Source organism: Salvelinus sp. IW2-2015, linkage group LG7 (assembly GCF_002910315.2).
Source record: "Salvelinus sp. IW2-2015 linkage group LG7, ASM291031v2, whole genome shotgun sequence".
Lineage (NCBI taxonomy): Eukaryota > Metazoa > Chordata > Actinopteri > Salmoniformes > Salmonidae > Salvelinus > Salvelinus sp. IW2-2015.
Window position 1 is genome coordinate 31,327,992 of NC_036847.1, and position 15,189 is coordinate 31,343,180.

Consider the following 15,189-nt stretch of genomic DNA (forward strand, 5'->3'; position numbering starts at 1 on the left):
AGGCCCTATATAATTGGTAGCCTGCATGAGAGTAGATTCAGAGACACAAAGCCATCTCAACTCTAGCCTGGTCCCATATCTGTTTGTGCTGTCCTGCGAACTCAGTGAGTTGGAATAACCGTAACAGAAATAGCACAAACATATCTGTGAGCAACTTACCTTTTGATTTTGGAGGTAAACCTCTCGGCCAATTTGTCCAGCGAGCGTGCGTACTCTCCTTCTATCTCACTGCGTCTACGCAGGTAGTCTGTCAGGTCCTGAAGCTGCTGAGATTTCTGCTCCAACTGCAGATCCAAAACCTTCAACTGGTCCACCAACTGACAACGCACCTCTAGGGGTGGGAGCGGAGAGAGAGATACAGACAGAGTGAGAGTGAGAGAGAGAGAGAGAAGAAAGCGAGAGAGGTGGAGGGAGAGAGAGCAAGAGAGAGAGAAAGGAAAGAGGGGGGAGGAAGAGAGAGAGAAGGAAAGAGAGGGAGAGGGAGAGAGGGGGAGGGAGAGATGGAGAGAGAGAGAAAGGAAAGAGGGGGGAGGAAGAGAGAGAGAAGGAAAGAGAGGGAGAGGGAGAGAGGGAGAGATGGAGAGAGAGAGAAAGGAAAGAGGGGGGAGGAAGAGAGAGAAGGAAAGAGAGGGAGAGGGAGAGATGGAGAGAGAGAGAAAGGAAAGAGGGGGGAGGAAGAGAGAGAAGGAAAGAGAGGGAGAGGGAGAGATGGAGAGAGAGAAAGGGAAAGAAAAATTGGTAAGGAGAGAGATGTATACAGTTGCAGCCAAATATATTGGCACCCTTGCACTTTGTGAATCATTCACTATTTCTTCTCAAATAAGTTAAAAAATAACCTTGTTATTGGATTTTCAACATCGCAGAACCAATTTGATGAGTAAATTAGAAAATAAAGACAAATGCCATGGACAAAATTATTGCAACCCCAGAGCTAGTACTTGGTTGCACGGCCTTTGGCCAAGATAACTGCAGATAAACTATTCTTGTAGCCATCAATGAGCTTGCTACACCTTTCTGCTGGCAATTTTGGCCCACTCTTCAGCAGCAAACCACTCTAATTATTCAATGTTTGAGAGGTGCCCTCCACCAACTGCTGTTTTCAGATCTTTTTTTGTTCGACCCGACGAAGATCCTTTTGGGATGGAAACGCTGTCAATAAAGAGGTGAATTGGGAGCTTTAGCGCGGGCCTTCTTGTTTTCAGATCTTGCCATAGGTTTTAGATGTGGTTCAGATCTTGACTCTTCGCTAGCCACTCCAGCGTTTCTTCTTGGATCTACACTAAGCGTAAAAAACATGAGGAACACCTTACTAATATTGAGTTGCACCCATTTTGCCCTCAAATATGCCTGAAGGCAAACATGGCATGGACTCTACAAGGTGTTGAAAGTGTTTCACATGGATGCTGGCCCATGTAGACTCCAATGCTTCCCACAGTTGTGTCAAGTTGGCTGGATGTCCTTTGGGTGGTGGACCATTCTTGATAAACACAAAAAAAAAAGTTGAGCGTGAAAAACCCAGCTTCGTTGCAGTTCTTGACACACTCAAACCAGTGCGCCTGGCACCTATTACCATACCCCGTTCAAAGGCACTTAAATATTTTGTCTTGCCCATTCACTCTCTGAATGACACACATACACAATCCATGTCCCAATTGTATTAAGGTTTAAAAATCCTTCTTTAACCCATCTTCTCTCCTTCATCTGCACTGATTGAAGTGGATTTTGGTTACCATGATGACATAATTCTGTGGTTGAAATTTCACCCTCAAAACAATCTAAATTTTTTTCAAATCTGATGTATTTTCCACGTAGATTCCACGTTCACAATACGTTGACAAATTATGTTGAAACAACATTGATTCAACCAGTTTGTGCCCAGTGGGATGTGACTAATGAACATGCGTTGATCTAAAACTATGTTGTAGGAAACCAGCGGGTGGTGAGAAGGGGAACATGAAAGATGCGCTGTGCACAGTGGCAACCCGTCAGTCAGGGCAGGTGGGGCCCACATTTTTAGCCAAAAAATGTATATATATATTTTCAATTTATTTCATTTTTTAATTGAACCTTTATTTAACTAGGCAAGTCAGTTAAAACATTTTTTATTTACAATGACGGCCTACCAAAAGGTCTCCTGCGGGGACGGGGGCTGGGATTAAAAATAAATGTAAAAAAATATATAGGACAAAAACACACATCACGACAAGAGAGAAAACACAACACTACATAAAGAGAGACCCAAGACAACATATATATTTATAAATAAATAAAAATGGGGGGGGGGGGGTTTGCCTGTTTTGCATGTTATTTTGGCATTAATACATGTCACATATCAGTTTGCAAACAATGTAAACAAAATAATATATATATATATATCATTGAGTTAATAAAGCTGCATACAGTAAGGCAGCTCCAAAATGCAGGTGTTTCAGCCTAGCTCAGTGTTTTCTGTGGTGGTGGTGCGAGCCAGCAAAAAATAGGAGCATTGCGCCATGATTGGCTCAGTGTTCTGTCACTCATGGGGACACTACGTCGTTTTTGCCTCCTCGTGCGGTGACGTCGATAGGCCAGTCGTGGAATTAGTAGAGTTCCAAGTAGCAGAAGGGTCCAAGTCCAATTGGCAAAATGGGTATAGTGGTCCAAGAAACTGGCCGGAGGATCAGCTAACTGTCCAATATGCTATAGATAGCTAGCAGGCTGCGGTTAGCAGAATGGGCCTTCAGGGGACGTCGTGCCTGAGGGGCCTGTTGGGATCCTCGGGCAGATTATGTCGGTATTCCAGTCATGAAGGATCGGCGGGGTTCCGTGCCCCGTACCGGCAGTAGAAGGGGTTCGGATAATGTAGCCGAGGAGTGGGCTTCAGGAGTAGCCCAGGAGCCCTAGCCGGGAGATGGGTCTAGCATGGGCTAGCCCCAGGCTAGTTGGTGCTTGCTCCAGGATGGAAACATTAGCCAGGAGTAGTCAACCCGGGTTGCGGTTAGCTAGCTGCCATGATCCAGATTAAAGGGTTCGGAGTTTGCGGTAGGAATCCGGGGATATGGAGAGAAAAATAGGTCCAGTATGCTCTGGTTTGAAACGCGTTGTACGAACTGGCGAGAGCTTTCCGAGCTAAAGGTTTGCTGACTGATAGCTGATAGCTGGTAGCTAGTTAGCTAGCTAGCTTCAGTTGAGGTATTCCAGTACGGAGGTAAATAGAAATACTTTAGAAAAAAAACAGATCCACACCACATTGGGTGAGGCGGGTTGCAGGAGAGTATTTTGAAGTTGAGGTTTAGGAAAAATATTAAAAAGAATGCGAAGAAAAATATATAAAAGATATATACATGGGACTAGACAAGACAAAGACGTCTTACTCCTACGCCATCTTGGAATGTAGCCTATAACCTGTTTATGAGAAATGTCATCATCTAATATTGTAAGAGGTTTCATTGTCTGCTTATAAGCCCCCTTTATTTATTCTACAGTTCTGACTTGGGGTACAGGGAAAATACTGTAAGAGTAGCCCATGTTCTGCATTCTGTCGCTGTGCATTTCAAAACTGCTGAACACATAGTTATATTGACTACGTCCGTCGTAGCTCTCTCATTAATGTCTTCATCGAAATTACGGAATGCCTCTTATCCGCTTATCGTTCACTCAATTGTCAGTAGAAACCACATTTGTTTAAGTAAAATGAATGTATTGTTTAGTGTTCTGTTGTGTAGTGGCATTGCTGGCATGCATCAACAAAAGAAAATTGGGGAGCTTGCCCCACCAAGATTTACATGCTAAAATCTTCGCTGACTGTGCAGTAAAGTAACGTACCTTTGATTTGTGTGTCATAGTCCACAGCTCCAACTCTCTCTTTTCTCAGCTTCACATGTGATGTCATTGTTGCTCCGACAGGGTGAAACTCTGTTGCAAAGAAGAGATATCAATAATTCCACAAGGTTTTCTACAATAGTTTGACCTGAAACGTTACTGCAGCTTATCACCTAGTTCCTGACAAAAGCCTTATTCACTGTACCCATGCTTATTGGAGTACACTGTAAAAATATATATATTGAGATCGTCAAAATTACTTGTTTTATCTAGTCAAGTAAACTAAATGTGCTAAATAAATGTTCCGTTTTGTATTTATTAGGGATCCCCATCAGTGGCATGTCGTTAGTAAAGATGGAAAATAGCAAGAGGCCTAAACAGCTACCCTGGGGAATTCCTGATTCTACCTAGATTATGTTTGAGGCTTCCATTAAATAACACCCTCTGTGTTCTGTTAGACAAGTAACTCTTTATCCACATTATAGCAGGGGGTGTAAAGCCATAACACATACGTTTTTCCAGCAGCAGACAATGATCGATAATGTCAAAAGCTGCACTGAAGTCTAACAAGACAGCCCCCACAATCATTTTATCATCAATTTCTCTCAGCCAATCATCAGTCATTTGTGTAAGTGCTGTGCTTGTTGAGTGTCCTTCCCTATATGCGTGAGTTGACTTCAACTCACTCAAAAATTCAAAAGATATTAATTCAAATTGAGTTAGCAAAAACAATGTGCTTACTCAACTTAGAAATTCACAACCATGAAGTCAAATCAATTGAACCAACATAACAGTTGTGTTGACAAAAATATCAAGTTAAGATAACTACAACGCATCAAATTGTCTTAACTTGTGAAATTAAATCAGCTAAGAACGACGTGTTTACTCAAGTCAAATCAACTGAAGCAACATAACAGTAGTGTTAACTGAAAATATCAAGATAACTTCAACTTATTTTTGGGGGAGGTGGAGCTCATTAGAACAATACTCAGTATTTGCAACAGTTAATTTTTACATTTACATTTTGGTCAGACACTTTTATCCAGAGCGACTTTAGCTAGTGCATTTAAAGAAGGACGATAAACAACTACATGTAAAAAGTAACAAGAAAAAAGCTTATGTAACCATGCCTGAGAATGTCATTGGAGCTAAAGTGGTCCATTAATGGGTTGAAATTACGGAGTGCGCTGCCGGTTTTGAAACTGGCGAAAAAGCTCACAAGAGCAAGAGACAGATGGGAGCATAATGTTCCCTACTTAAATCTCTATAATTTCAAAAACTTTGTCAGTTCTGAAATGTGATATTTTCAAAGTAGTTGTTTCAACTGTATAACGTTGTTCAATTCAAACAACAAATAGTTTTGTTTTTCTGACTAGCAAATATATGTCCTCTCCACTTAAAACTTGTCAAAACAACTTGAGTAGCTTTGTTAGCATAACTAAAACAATCACTTTAAGCACATTGATTTAAATTTTAACAAAGCAAATTTGAGGAAAAGGCTAGCTAAATTCTATCAGCATATTGACTGTAGCACTCGCGCTGGAAAAACACTCGACCATTGCAACTCAAATTTCCGGGATGCATGTAAGGCCCTCTCCCGCCCTCCTTTCGGCAAATCTGACCACGACTCCATTTTGCTCCTCCCTTCCTATCGGCATAAACTCAAACAGGAAGTACCCGTGCTGAGGAATATTCAACGCTGGTCTGACCAATCGCAATCCACGCATCAAGATTGTTTTGATCACGCGGACTGGGATGTGTTCCGGGTAGCTTCAGAGAATAATATTGATGTGTACACCGAGACGGTTACTGAGTTCATCAAGAAGTGTATAGTTAATGCTGTACCCACTGTGACTATTAAAACCTACCCTAACCAGAAACCGCGGATAGATGGCAACATTCGCATTAAACTGAAAGCGCGGACTACCACATTTAACCATGGCAAGGTGACTGGGAATATGGCAGAATACAAACAGAGTGGTCATTCTCTCCGTAAGACAATCAAACAGGTGAAACATCAGTATAGAGACAAAGTGGAGTCGCAAAACAGCTCAGACACAAGACGTAAACTCAGCAAAAAAAGAAATGTCCCTTTTTCAGGACCCTGTCTTTGGAGGATAATTCGTAAAAATCCAAATAACTTCACAGATCTTCATTGTAAAGGGTTTAAACACTGTTTCCCATGCTTGTTCAATGAACCATAAACAAAAAAAGATGCCCAGGGTCCCTGCTCATCTGCGTGAACGTGCCTTAGGCATGTTGCAAGGAGGCATGAGGACTGCAGATGTGGCCAGGGAAATAAATTGCAATGTCCGTACTGTGAGACACCTAAGACAGCGCTACAGGGAGACAGGACAGACAGCTGATCGTCCCTGCAGTGGCAGACTACGTGTAACAATACCTGCACAGGATCGGTACATCCGAACATCACACCTGCGGGACAGGTACAGGATGGCAACAACAACTGCCCGAGTTACACCAGGAATGCACAATTCCTGCTCAGTGCTCAGACTGTTCGCAATAGGCTGAGAGAGGCTGGACTGGGGGTTTGTAGGACTGTTGTAAGGCAGGTCCTCATCAGACATCACCGGCAACAACTTCGCCTATGGGCATAAATCCACCGTCGCTGGAGCAGACAGGACTGGCAAAAAGTGCACTTCACTGACGAGTCGCAGTTTTGTSTCACCAGGGGTGATGGTCGGATTTGCGTTTATCGTCGAAGGAATGAGCATTACACCGAGGCCTGTACTCTGGAGCAGGATTGATTTGGAGGTGGAGGGTCCGTCATGGTCTGGGGCAGTGTGTCACAGCATCATCGGACAGAGCTTGTTGTCATTGCAGGCAATCTCAACGTTGTGCGTTAAAGGGGAGACACCCTCCTCCCTCATGTGATACCCTTCCTGCAGGCTCATCCTGACATGACCCTCCAGCATGACAATGCCACTAGCCGTACTGCTCGTTCTGTGTGTGATTTCCTGCAAGTGAGGAATGTCAGTGTTCTGCCATGGCCAGCGAAGAGCCCGGATCTAAATCCCATTGAGCACGTCTGGTAATGTTGGATCGGAGAGTGAGGGCTAGGGCCATTCCCCCCAGAAATATCCGGATACTAGCAGGTGCCTTGGTAGAAGAGTGGGGTAACATCTCACAGCAAGAACTGGCTAATCTGGTGCAGTCTATCTGGAGGAGATGCACTGCAGTACTTAATGCAGCTGGTGGCAACACTAGATACTGTTAATTTTGATTTTGACCACCTTTTGTTCAGGGGCACATTATTACATTTCTGTTAGTCACATGTCTGTGGAATTTGTTCAGGTTAGGTCTCATTTGTCAATCTTGTTATGCTCATACAAATATTTACACATGTTAAGTTTGCTGAAAATAAACGCAGTTGACAGTAAGAGGACGTTTCTTTTTTTGCTGAGTGTATGTGGCAGGGTCTACAGACAATCACGAACTACAAAAGGAAAACCAGCCATGACGCCTTGTTCCCAGACAAGCTAAACATGTTCTTTGCCCACTTTGATGATAACACAGTGCCACCGACGCGGCCAGCTACCAAGGACTGCTGGCTCTCCTTCTCTGTGGCCAACGTGAGTAAGACATTTATATGTGTTAACACTCGCTAGGCTGCCGGCCTAGATGGCATCCCTAGCTGCGTCCTCAGAGCATGTGCAGACCAGCTGGCTGATGTGTTTATGGACATATTCAATTTCTCCCTATCCCAGTCTGCTGTCCCCACATGCTTCAAGATGGCCACCACTGTCCCTGTTCCCAAGAATGCAAAGGTAACTGAACTAAATGACTATCGCCCCGTAGCACTCACTTGTCATCATGAAGTACTTTTGAGAGACTAGTCAAGGTTCATATCACCTCCACCCTACCCGTCACCCAAGACCCACTACAATTTGCTACACGCTCCAATAGGTCCACAGACGATGCAATCGCACCCACACTGCCCTATCCCATCTGGACAAGACAAATACCTATGTAAGAATGCTGTTCATTGACTACAACTCAGCATTCAACACCATAGTACCCTCCAAGCTCATCATTAAGCTTGAGGACCTGAGTCTAAATCCTGCCCTGTGCAATTGGGTCCTGGACTTCCTGACGGGCCACCCCCAGGGGGTGAAGGTAGGAAACAACATCTCCACTTCGCTGATCCTCAACACTGGGGCCCCACAAGGGTGCGTGCTCAGTCCCCTCATGTACTCCCTGTTTACCCATGACTGCGTGGCCATGCACGCCTCCAACTCAATCATAATGTTTGCAGACGACACAACAGTAGTAAGCTGGATTACCAACAACGATGAGTCAGCCTCCAGGGGGGAGGTGAGGGCTCTGAGAGTGTGGTGCCAGGAAAATAACCTCTCAGTCAATGTCAACAAAACAAAAGAGATGATCGTGGACTTCAGGAAACAGCAGAGGGAGCACCCTCCTGATCTACATCGATGGGACACCAGTGGAGGAGGTGGAAAGTTTTAAGTTCCTCGGAGTACACATCACAGACAAACTGAAATGGTCCACCCACACAGACAGAGTGGTGAAGAATGCGCAACAGTGCCTCTTCAACCTCAGGAGGCTGAATGAAATTTGGCTTGTCACCAAAAACCTCACAAACTTTTGCAGATGCACAATTGAGAGCATCCTGTCAGGCTGTATAACCGCCTGGTACGGCAACTGCACCGCCCACAACCACAGGGTTCTCCAGAGGGTAGTGCAGTCTGCACAACACATCATCGGGGGCAAACTACCTACCTTCCAGGACACCTACAGCACCCGATGTCACAGGAAGTCCAAAAAGATCATCAGAACAACCACCCAAGCCACTGCCTGTTCACCCCACTATCATCCAGAAGGTGAGGTCCGTACAGGTGCATCAAAGCTGGTACCGAGAGACTGAAAAACAGCTTCTATCTCAAGGCCATCAGACTGTTAAATCACTAGCACAGAGGCTGTTGCCTACATAGACAGGCTTGAAATAATTGGCCACTTTAATAAATGGAACACTAGTGACTTTAATAATGTCACTTTAATAATGTCTACACATTTTGCATTACTCATCTCATATGTATATACTCTATTCTATACTATCTACGGTATCTCAGTCTATGCTGCTCTGAAATTGCTCATCCATATATTTACATATTCTTAATTCCATTCCTTTACTTAGATGTGTGTATTAGGTATTTGTGAAATTGTTAGATATTACTTGTTAGATATTGCTGCAGTGTCAGAACTAGAAGCACAAGCATTTCGCTACACCCGCAATAACATCTGCTAAACACGTGTATGTGACAAATAAAATTTGATTTGAGTTCCATTTACTTTACTAGGTTGAAGTAATTTGAGATTAAATTAACCACACGAAATCCGGATTGGATTTGACAAAAAAATGTTAAGGAAACTTGGTAATACACTTTTGTAAATTGAATCAAACAGTATTTTGTTTTGTTTTACAGTGTAACGTTATAGTCTAAGTCAGGGGTCTCCAACAGGTTGATCGCGAGCTCGCAGCCCACCTATGAGTAGCTCGCCAAACGATTCTGAGAGTACAATTTTCACTTGTTCCATCGCAAACTGTCATACACAAATCTCACAACTCTGAGAAACCGTAAACTCCTAGCTACTATCTAATCAACAACATTGACATTATCGCACAATATTATACCCGTCTGTCTTTGTGATGCGCGCGTTTGTTTATCACTCCGTGTGTAGCCAGTTGATGTGATAACCAACTTGTGGGTTGACAGAAGTACTTTCCGCAAAACCTTCTCAATTAAATGTTAACTGTAAAGTAGTCTTACCTGGCAGAAGTATATCATGAGTAAGTATATAATTTGTATCTATTATTTGCACACTTTGCCATGAAATGAGCAGCAGCAGTACAGAACTATTGCTAGTACGGCACATTAGATGGTACATTCCTCACTCACTAGCTGCACAATTAAAGGGCCAGATGCACAATTAAAGGGGAATACACAAAGAAAATCACAGTTTTTCCAGACCTGAAAAAACATGTATTTTGATGTGATTTAAGTATTGACATCGACTCAAAACATCCAATTTCCTTGTTTTTCTATGAACAATTTTAATTTTAAGAGTGAAAAATAAGTGAGAACATAATTTGGGAAAATGTCAAACAGAATTTGGGGGAAAAATCACAGATGTCATAGGGCCCTCTTAGTTTATGAACCATTATTTTACCAGGTATATTCACAGAACACATAGTGCACTACTTTCTCTTGTACACTAAGGACCCGGGAAAGAGATGCAGGGTAGAGGAGAAGAGAATAATGTGCTATTTGAAAACTAGAAGAAAAATAGTAGCTTGCGACATGTTACATTTTTTAAAAGTAGCTCTCATGCTAGAAAAGGTTGGAGACCCCTTGTCTAAGTGAATCCTTACTCTCTCTACCCATGCTTATTGGAGTATAGTCTAAGTGTGTGAAGTTAATGACCCTACATCGAGGTCCAAGTTCAATTGATTTCTAACACTTGCAAACCAATCTGTCATGTACTGTATGCTACACTTGCTGGTCCTCCAATGACTTTGTCAACAATGCTCTATGACACTCACTACTTCCCTCGCTCTGTGACACTCTCCCTGCATTCACTACTGCACTCCTATCCATAGTATCAGATACAGTCTGTGATCCACACCTGCTGTCTCTAACTCTGAATGATCGGCTATGAAAAGCCAACTGACATTTACTCCTGAGGTGCTGACCTGTTGCACCCTCTTCAACCACTGTGATTATTATTATCTGACCCTGCTGGTCTTCTATGAACGTTTGAACATCTTGGCCATGTTCTGTTATACTCTCCACCCGGCACAGCCAGAAGAGGACTGGCCACCCCTCAGAGCCTGGTTCCTCTCTAGGTTTCTTCCTAGGTTCTGGCTTTTCTAGGGAGTTTTTCCTAGCCACCGTGCTTCTACATCTGCATTGCTTGCTGTTTGAGATTTTAGGCTGGGTTTCTGTACAGCACTTTGTGACATCGGCTGATGTGAAAATGGCTTTATAAATACATTTTATTGATAGACTGAAAACAGTATTGTCTGTAACACATTTCCTAGTTCAACCCAGCCTGCCTCTGCGGCCTCTGAGAAAGTCAGCTGGTATGTAACACACCACTCTGCTCGTGCTGCTGCACACCTGTACCATGCAGAAATAGCAGCAGCAACATTTCAGCTGCCTTATAAATAGTACTGTACCACCGCCACAAGGCACACAGCACTGTCACAGAGCGAATGTTTGTGTTACACGCTCACTAATAGAGTAACTTTGCATGACAATATGTAACTTATGTATGTGTTGGGAGAGAATCAACAGTACTGACAGCTCACACAATCCTTCAATTGTAGTTTACATGTTTTGTAGATTATATTGATTAATAGAAACTAAACTTAACTTAAATCAGAAGTTTGAATATATTGGTTATGACTGAGCAAGCCAGTCAGTATTTTTATTTTTTTCAATAGCCTAGGCCTGGTTTAGTTGAGCACAGTATGGTGATGGGACATCATGTCTCTTTCTTCCTCTCTCTAGGTTGAATCTGGAGTGGTTAACATGCCATATAAATGAGAGAAAATATGTCTTTATGGATTTGCTGCATTGATGTTGTCTGTTTAAGCAACAAGGCACGAGGGGGTGTGGTATATGGCCAATATACCATGGCTAAGGGCTGTTCTTATTCACGACGCAATGCAGAGTGCCTGGATACAGCCCTTAACTGTGGTATATTGGCCAAATGTAGAGTGCCTGGATACAGCCCTTAGCTGTGGTATATTAGCCATATACCACAAACCCCTGAGGTGCCTTATTGCTATTATAAACTGGTTACCAACGTAAATAGAACACTAAAAATAAATGTTTTGTCATACCTGTGGTATACAGTCTGATATACCACGGCTGTCAGCCAATCAGCATTCAGGGCTCGAACCACCCAGTTTATAATGTTCCTTAGATACTGACTGCTAAAGGCCTGAGGGGTTGATAATCTCCTTGACCATTTAAATGCAGTTTAACTCCTTTATTCTTGTGCAGTTAGAATTACTGTCTTTCCTCCTTCTCTGTTGGCATTTAACAATACAATATCACAAAGCTTTATTCATACCCTTATTTATTAACTGAGAGCTCAAGCAGTCACTCTAGGATTAGTGCCTGAGATGTTGGTTCTGAACTGCATTTGAATTGCCTTTCATGAAATTAGTAGTTCATATTATTGGCGTCTCTCTCTTTCTATGCTGTCACTAATCCTCCCACAGAGACCTCTAGTGATCTTTAAAAAGAGGAAGACAGGTGTGGTGCTTCCTGTGTCGGGGGCGAGGGCACACACTAGTGGTGCACCTACAACCGTACCCGCCTGCAATTGCTAGTAACCCATCAGCAACCACCTGACTATACACTGGGTATACCAAACCTTAGTAACCCCTTCCTAATATTGAAGGTCTACAGCAGCCTCAACAGCACTCTGTAAGGGTAGCACCATGATGTAGCTGGAGGACAGCTAGCTTCTGTCCTCCTCTGGGTACATTGACTTCAATACAAAACCTAGGAGGCTCATGGTTCTCATCTCCTTCCATAGACTTACACAGTAGTTATGACAACTTCAGGAGGAAGTCCTCCAACCTATCAGTGCTCTTGCAGCATGAACTGATATGTTGTCCACCCAATCAAAGGATCAGATAAGGAATCTAGTCCTGAAAGCATAAGCTACAGCTAGCTAGCACCGCAGTGCATAACATGTGGCGAGTAGTTGACTCAAAGAGAGAGAAAGACAATAGTTGAACAGTTTTGAACAAATATATTTATTCAAAAAGAAAAAAGCAAGAGATACATTTTGTTTCATTTTCACTTACTAGCTAGCAAATGTAGCTAGCTAGCTAGTTTAGCCTACTCAAACACCGGCTCAATTATTTTATTTTACCTTTATTTAACTAGGAAAGTCAGTTATGAACAAATTCTTATTTTCAATGACAGCCTAGGAACAGTGGGTTAACTGCCTTGTCCAGAGGCTGAACGACAGATGTTTTACCTTGTCAGCTCAGGGATTCAATCTTGCAACCTTTCAGTAACTAGTCCAACGCTCTAGCCACTAGGCTACCTGCCGCTCCGCCTCAAACAGAGGGATGCTATGTTAGCTAGCTGCAATTGCTAGTAACCCATCCGCAACCCCCCTTCTATACACCTTGAGTATACCAAACCTTAATAACCCTAGCTAACGTTAGCTGGCTAGCCAGTTCAAATAATGTTCATAGCTGACACTGTCTTAACTTTAGATACTTTTTATTCATTATTACAGGAAAATAAAATCACAACAATATCATTATTTACAAGTTAATGGTGAGCTAATTACAGATAATAGCTTACGGTTGTGAGTGTGACGAAATAAAAGCAGTGCATTATACCAGAGAAATTTAGAACTTTCATTGCAAGCTCAGTCAGGTAACCATGACAACGGACGCCGCGACAGGGTCAAAGTTGAACTTTTTTCATCCCTCTGAGATAAGGAAACAGACAGTTGCAGCGAAGGTCTACAGACATTCCACCGGAATATAACTTAAATGTCGTTTTGACCAGCTACACTTGTAGCATTATAATTGTCTACAGACATGTCGATAGACAAAGTATAAACCAGCCTAAGGTATTGTTTTATCTTTATTCAACCCGCCCGCCCTTCATCCAGACAATATTTAATGACCCTAACCCCGCCTGCCCCGCGGTTCGGCGGGTTATAATGAGTCAACTCGCGCATCACAAACACACACACTCATGCATTCACGCACACACACACACGCCCAAACACTTAAGCACGCACACACATACACACGCACTGAAGAGCAAAGCAGGACTCACTAACCATGAGTCACGAACTTACTTTCCTTCCTTCGCCTCCTCCCCTCTTTCTCCATCTCCCTCTCACTCTTCACTGCCAACTAACTTCCTCTTTTCTTTTCAAAAACCAAACTTCACTCATCAAAACTCAATTTCACACAGCTGTTTTAAACTGTTCCCAATTTCAGTTCCTTTAATTTATTTTTCAAAAGATAAACGTTCCGTGATTTCGTCTACCCATCTATAGATAGGTATACGTATACGTAAATCTGTATATCTGCCTATAGTTTACGTTTAGATCCATTGCATTTCCCTTTGAAATGTGTAACAAATCTCACGTAACTTTATAATATGCCTTGTAGAACGTAGCTGTTGTACAGCATCTCGTTTTTACACGATTCGTCATCCTTTCCATCTCCCCTTCTCCATTCCTTCACTGCGTGATCATCATTGAATCATGCAACAGGAATTGGAGTTTCTTGCCATCATCATCAGGATACAGGGCACTACCAGTATATCTCAACTGATATCCACTGGTCATTTTGAACTGGTATAAGATACTGTACATGTCTTTCCTATACAGCTGTACTAATGTGGTGTATTTCGGTTTATCTTCCAGCCACAACCACATACTTCACAGTGGGGTGAGTCTGAGATACACATTAAGATATACTGTAGTTATTGCTGTCAAGCAGCAGATACACTACATTCACAGCAAGTAGAGAAAGCAGAACCCCTGTCTAACATCCAGGTAATTACAGTACTCCTACACATGTACAGCAACACACAACAGACATTATCTAATTCAAACAAGATATGACATGCCACACAACATTCTTAAATATTGTGAAATTAATGTCCTAGTTATTCTGTTACGAAAATCAGATTCATACCTGATTGAGATTGTTTTTAATCGTCTTCTTTCCACACTAACGTTTATCTCCCAAAGATGACTTCTCCCTTCCTCCTTTTTACATTAAACACATAAACCTGGGTGAATGTCACGACCCTTCTCGCTCCCTCTCTGTTCTGTCGCTCCCTGACACACATTCTAAAACACCCAGTGCCGGGTTGTGCAAGAGTGGTGGAGTCATTCTTCTAATTCAAGACACACCCCCTCCTCCTCATCCGCCCTCCTCATCGCTCTCTCCCCTATGACTTCATGTGTGTAGTAACACTAAAGCTGAGTAAGGGCTGTCTGCATCTGTAATAAACTTATTGAGTAACGAATAGATATTATGGGAGCATTGCACTTGTGTAACACACCCAAAAGTCATGACATTAATCAGAACAAGTCATTCTGTAGAAGCTATGAGAATAGAAAGGTTCAGTACTTTTGTGAAGTATCACAGCACAGTTGAAAAAATATATGGCAAATAGAAATCCAAAATAGATGAAGTTGAGAGATAGATGGGAGGGGTTGAATGGAGCTGAAGGGTGGGACTAATAACAAGATAACCAATGTAAAACATACAGGGTCTGTAAAATATATGTAGATTCAGAAATTGTGTGAAATTGCACAGTTACAAATATAAATCAAACTGGATGG

At 42.5% G+C, this 15,189-nt stretch overlaps 1 protein-coding gene across 3 annotated transcripts in view; it reads right to left on the bottom strand.

Annotated features, from left to right (window-relative positions):
- The window catches only part of LOC111966822 (rho GTPase-activating protein 4-like), a 36,322-nt gene extending 21,618 nt beyond the window's left edge, over positions 1–14,704 (bottom strand). The window contains exons 1-3 of one of the 3 annotated variants that reach the window (XM_023991765.1): positions 14,534–14,704; positions 3,805–3,894; positions 160–331 (exon numbers count right to left, since the gene is read on the bottom strand). In XM_023991765.1, coding sequence (XP_023847533.1) covers positions 160–331; positions 3,805–3,871 — 239 coding nt within the window. In that variant the 5' untranslated portion in view covers positions 3,872–3,894; positions 14,534–14,704. Of the gene's footprint in view, positions 1–159; positions 332–3,804; positions 3,895–9,472; positions 9,552–9,608; positions 9,724–14,533 lie in introns of those variants that run through there. The other 2 variants (XM_023991764.2, XM_023991766.1) reach the window with 2 other exon arrangements.
- Between the last annotated feature and the right edge of the window lie 485 nt (positions 14,705–15,189).